The sequence below is a fragment of the Anthonomus grandis genome, chromosome 6 (assembly GCF_022605725.1).
Source record: "Anthonomus grandis grandis chromosome 6, icAntGran1.3, whole genome shotgun sequence".
In the NCBI taxonomy this organism is placed as follows: Eukaryota; Metazoa; Arthropoda; class Insecta; order Coleoptera; family Curculionidae; genus Anthonomus; species Anthonomus grandis.
The window spans coordinates 5,463,715-5,469,714 of record NC_065551.1 but is presented as its reverse complement, the minus strand read 5'-3'; the positions used below and the strand labels follow the sequence as shown (position 1 = coordinate 5,469,714).

Sequence of the window (6,000 nt, the reverse complement as noted above, 5' to 3'; positions counted from 1 at the left end):
ATAATGAGAAGTCGGAAATAATAGATATATGTTCTAAAGAGGAAAAACGTGTTCACTTCTATATTCGAAGTTCATCAAAATCTAGCTATTAGCATGCATTTTATTATTCTCAGTTTAATTCTTTTTATTATTATTGTCAAAATTATGAGTAAAATGTTAAGAATTTTGACAAAATTTTAACGGGGAAGTAAATCTCAGTAAACAATATTTTTTGTATTGTATCAATCTTTATCGCAAAATTTATAAATAAAAAAAATATATTAAAGAATATTAAATCAAATTTTATTCATTACTATGTCACATTATTGGATCACTCTACTATTGGTTTTACTACAAGGGTAATTAAATAAAAAATAACTATTCTATACTATAATACATATAAATAACTAAGTTATATACCAAATCTACATTTTTATTTACACAACAATTATTACTGGTTGCATAAAACGTCTATAAAAAATTATAAATTATCATGCAAATTATTTCGGGACTTACTTCTCTATTGGTCAACAGAAGAAGGTAATATTTTCAATATAAAATAATTATAATTCGTAAAAAATACACTTTTGTAAGTAAAGATAAAAAAAGTAGGTAAAAATTGAAAAAAAACATGCAAAAGATTATATCTTACAGACATTTTATGCAATACCAAAATAAGAAAAAACAAATAACAGGCCACGACATCTAAGAAAATAAATAATATTATAATAATAACATAATCTATATGTACACAAAAAATCTACGACAATATAATGATATAAATATGTTTATGTGTATTACCTTTGTCCCTGTTTATATCCGAATAAATAAGTCAGGTCATCCATCGGTACAGACCTGTAAAATTCACTATTTTTAAACTTGTTTAAGTCGAAATGAAAATGTTTTTGGGAAAACCTTAAAACGATCGGCCTGTGCCGCTCCTCCGCTGAAGAAAACCTTTGAAATGACAATGGCTTTCTCACTTTAGGTTTTTTTGCGTAATTTCTTTCTGTAGTGGCAGTGTATACTGGATCTATTTGAGAAGGAAAGAATTTCGGGTAAATATTCCCTTTGGGAGGTAAAACTCTTTCGTTCACCACTTGTGATGATTCCGGAGTGACAATTTCATTAAAGAAATTCCCCGTATCACTGTTTACGTCTCTAGTATGTGGTCCAGAACTTTCCTCTTGATATTTAACATCATCTGCATCGGGAAATCTGACGTAATTTCCGTCCATGTGGCTTCTAGGTACTACCACAGTTTCCTCCGGAAATTTGATTAGATTTTTCGACTTTGACATTTTGCTAAAGTCAAATTGAGGATGGTAAGTCGTTGCCACAGGGTGGTATGTGGTGATTTTTATCGGTGTAGTAGTTGTTGAAGGCGGCGTGGTTATATCGACCAACAATGGCTCCGTCGTAGTTTCCGTACTAGTAGAACTTGAACCAGTAGTAGATATTGTACTGCTAGGAAGTTCTGCAATATTACCCTCCATAATAGTAGTAGCATCTGAGGAAGGAGGAGTTGTTGTAATCGGTATGTCGATGAACTCTGTCCTATCGGCTATTTTAAGTGTAGTGGTTTCCGGAACTGATTCAGTTGATGTAGTCAAATCTGAAAAATTAAGTAATATTATAATTATTAATGGTAGGTATTATTAAGATTATTATTAATTTAATTTTTCATTACTGCTTAGGTAATTATATTACTTTTGGAATCCACGTGAGTGTGCTCACGCACAATTCGTACTTTTAATTACTTAGTTTGACAAACTAATTTAAATTATGTTAAAGGAAAATTAAACGAAACGTCTTGTACATTTTTGTATTTTCGAGAACATTCTGTTCTATGTATAGTGTCCTATACCTATCTTTAACAGTTTACGAAATAATTACGTTTAAATAATATTTATAGCACTTTATTTCAACATAAATTAATAAACTAAATTCCAAATTCTTAAAATTTATTTTAATAAATGCTGTTATTAACAGCTTTTTAATAACCATTTATAACCAGTCATTTCAATTACCTACACCTTTGTTTGTGAATATTTGACTTAGTCTTCCAATAAGTGTCATTCATTTAAAGGTTCAACTATATTTTGAATGAAAATATTTACAATGCATTTAACTTCAGAGAATCCTCAGAGCAATCCTTAGCCTCAGAGAATCGAAATATTAATTATGCTTGGCTGTAGTAAGTAAACTAGAAAATACAATGAAGTCGGACTAATCTTCAACAATAAATATCCGAACAAAGAACCTGTAAGTCTATCTACAATGAGCAGGATTGAGGTTAAGAAGAAAGAGGAGACTGTTAAGGATCTTGGCAGACCAAGAAGAACTGGCGTTCGTAATAATAAAAAACTGAATATTCTGGTTTCATTACACCAAAATTAAAGATCGAAAAAAAGGAAGTTTATAAAATTCAATTACTTCAAGAGCAATTAAAAGATCATCCAGATCGCAGAAACGAGTTTTGCGAGAAAATGACTGAAAGAACTGATAATAAACCTAGACTACTAAAACAGATATGCTTAAACGAGGCAACTTTTTATTTGAATGACAAATAAAAAGGCACCATTTTAAATACTGGGCATCTGAAAATCTACATTGATTTAGACGAAATCATTCTCAGAATCATGAAAATGTCTATGTATTGGCAGGAATTATTAATAACAGAGTCATAGGACCATATTTCTTTGAAGGAACATTGACGGCACAACGTTATCTGACTTTTTAGTAGACGAGTTGATTCCTGCACTGGCGACACTGTATCTTAATGAAAATAACTCAGATATGCCAATCCAAGCGTTATGGTTTCAACATGAGCGCCTCCCCACTAAGCTGCGATTGTAAGAATATTATTCCTAGATTGCGTTTTCCCAAACCAGTGGATAGGCAGACGTGGACTAATATAGTGCCCACCTAAGTCATCCGACCTTAATCGATTGGAATATTGAACTAGAAGTTATGTCAAAAATGAAATGTACAAGATAACCTTAAAGGTCGCATTCGTAATGTAATATTTTTTCAGACTGAAACACCAAGAAATTATTGATTGTCTGGGGCATTACAGAGCTCTTGTGGCTAATTCCGGCCGCTTGCAGCATTTGATAAAATAAATTTTATAATTTATCAATTTATATTGCAATAAAGTGTTATAATTTAAAGTGTCGTAATTAATTCATCAACAGTTGATGATAGTATAAGGCATTATACATAAAATATGTCCAGAATTTTCCGTATAGTCCGAAAATTCAAAAATATTGGATAGGTTCCATTTAAGATTAAATTATGAGATAAAAACTAAGATAAAAAATATTATGTTCTGTTATACTTTTTTGCGACACCCTGTATATTTGCAGTTTATGTCAAAATATGCCCGATTCAAAAATAAAATCGAGGATTTTTTTAAAAAAGAAAAACCCCCGTTTTATTGAATTTATCCGTTATTAAATCATATCCCTGTATATCAAGAGATGAACGAGGATGTCTTGTAATGAATATTTAGTTTAAAATTTTAAAAATTATTTTCATAAGAGGAAATTAAAAGTTCGACTTTCGTTATCTTTTAAGTGATGCGAACATGGGATACTTTTAACCAGTCGAAGCCTAGGGAAAAGCATAAAGCATTGACAATATCACTTTTTTCTCATTCGTGCCTTCCCTAAGTTCCCTTAGAAAAACAGTTGTGATCTAAACAACTTAAGCTATTCAAACTAATTTCTTTATCTTTATCTTCAAGTATATTGCTTATGTATTATCTACGTCTAGGTATATTGAAGCAATAGTGTTTTCAGTTTTAGGCCTTCTTCAAGTCCTACACCCTACTTTTTGGTAAAATAGGTTAAGCTAACCACTATCTAAACATACCAAGAGGTCTATGTGTGAAATCTGAAGGAAATAATAAAAAAAACTCGTATTATTAGGATAAAGGATATCTCGGAGCATATTATTATGAAAATGTAAATACGTTAATTATTCTCCTAGTTTTTGTACAATTTTATTAGTATTCTGTAGTTAAAGTTGATTCGTAGGGTTTCTTTAGGGTTCTACTTACGTTTGGTTTATTATTTTTATCTATAGTGTTTAGTTTTTAAGTAGTTCATCTTGTTCGAGAGCCCCATTTTGGCCCCAATTTAGGTTATTTAGGTTATATTATTGTAAATCCCTGTAGTTCTAATTTTCTAGAATTTGTATACTTGCTTGCTTTGACTGTCAGTATTCTCCTAAAATTATTGGTCTCTTTGGGCAAAAACAATGAAGATAATTCTAAATATTTCGAAACTGTTCCATCGGGTTTTAAAAAGGACGCGCTTCATGACAATTCATTCAGTTTTAATTGTTTAGTAAGTTTTTTACCTTGGAAACAATTAAACGACAGTCAAGGCGAGTTAGGTTAGTGTTTTTGACGTTGACAATAAAAGTGTGTTCCCGAATTTCGTTACAATATGATTCTTCTTCTTGTTCTTTTATTTACGCAGTTGTAAAAGTTTGATCGGCTAAGAAGAATGTTACTTCTATAAATATAGAAATATCATCGAAATCGTAACGCAAGGGATTACAGTGTTGGAAAGATCTTTTCGACAAGATCCAAAAACATGTTTGAAGTTTGTTATTGAAGGAAACATGTTTTGACGCAGAAAAAATAGAAAAATCCTTAATCCTCTAAAAGGGGGTTGAAGCGTACTTTTGTGGGTTGCTTATTAAAATAATAAGCTTTAAATTTTCAACATTTATTTAATTATTCAGTATAAAACAAATAACAAAAACAAATTATAGCCAAATAACACAAATCTACAAATCCGTCTCTAGGTTTACAGTATTACTGGTTGCTAACATACGGTACAAGAAAGCTGGAGCGGTTTTCTTTCGTGATTTATAGGCATAGAAACAGAGAAAGGGTAGAATGGGCCAAGACCTGCGCCAATTGTCTAATGACCATTGCCGCCATTTGTATGGTCTAGTGCCGGGACATCGCAATGAAACATCGATGTCTTAAACACATCGAAGACCGACTTAATCAAAATTAAATAAATAAACACGTTAATTATAAATTGAAAATTAGTCTGGGTCTGGATAGTGCATAGAAATAAAACATGGATGGCAAAAACATCGATCAAGAAGATCAATGTTTCAAAAACATCGACAAAGATCGCCCAGCACTAGTATGGTCTTTTGCGAGAATATAGCTGCATTACATGTGTATTTTCTGTCATTCAATAATTGCCAAAAAACAGCTGATTAGCTGTAACAGAATGCCACACGAACTTAATAAATATACCTGGACTGCTAATGCATATAGCCACATTACCCAAAAATGACCACTGCCTGGTGGCGGCCATTTTTATAGTGGTTGTGTCCTTTTGATGTTGGTCACTCTGAACATTTTCAGTGTTGCCAACAAAAAAATATAATAAATAACGGTAATGAAGTTGACGACGCTGACGTATGACGTGTCAGTATAGAGGATTGCCTAGTTTTTGCCGATTTGTAAACGACACTTGGGCATATCGTCTGCACAAGCGGTATAGCTTCCTCCTTGTTTAATACGTGGATAATGTATCACCATCCTTATTTAAAATTATTTTGTTCCCTGTTTCTCAAAACTGAATTATTGTGAATTGTATGTCTGTGTTGTTTATGAGAATAACATATAGAGTTGTTTATTTTTATTATATAAACCCTTGCTAATTACAAACACTCATAAAATCATCTAAATATTGATTTTTATAGGTTGTACCTATTAATGTGAAAACACTGTACATAGAAGGAAAGTAAAAGTTGTAGTAATAAAAATAGAAAGAAAATAAAAGTGTTTTTAACTGAATTTGTTAAAAAAATACAAGCAAAAATTTAAATGGAGATCATCATTTTCATGGTATTAGGATTTATAAGACTCAAGATTATTAGAATAATAAAATAAATATTTGAAAGTGCATGCATCTATCCCAAGTTAATTGAAATTTTGTCTCATTTTAGGTGAGGATTACTTTCATTCATAAATTTTAACGAAAG

At 31.1% G+C, this 6,000-nt stretch overlaps 1 protein-coding gene across 3 annotated transcripts in view; it reads right to left on the bottom strand.

The window, feature by feature from the left end:
* Positions 1-260: 260 nt before the first annotated feature.
* LOC126737060 (uncharacterized) overlaps positions 261-6,000 on the bottom strand; it is a 169,040-nt gene continuing 163,300 nt past the window's right edge. For 2 of the 3 annotated variants that reach the window (XM_050441755.1, XM_050441756.1), the window contains one exon: positions 261-1,594. In XM_050441755.1, coding sequence (XP_050297712.1) covers positions 777-1,594 — 818 coding nt within the window. In that variant the 3' untranslated portion in view covers positions 261-776. The remainder of the gene's footprint in view (positions 1,595-6,000) is intronic. The other variant, XM_050441757.1, reaches the window with a different exon arrangement.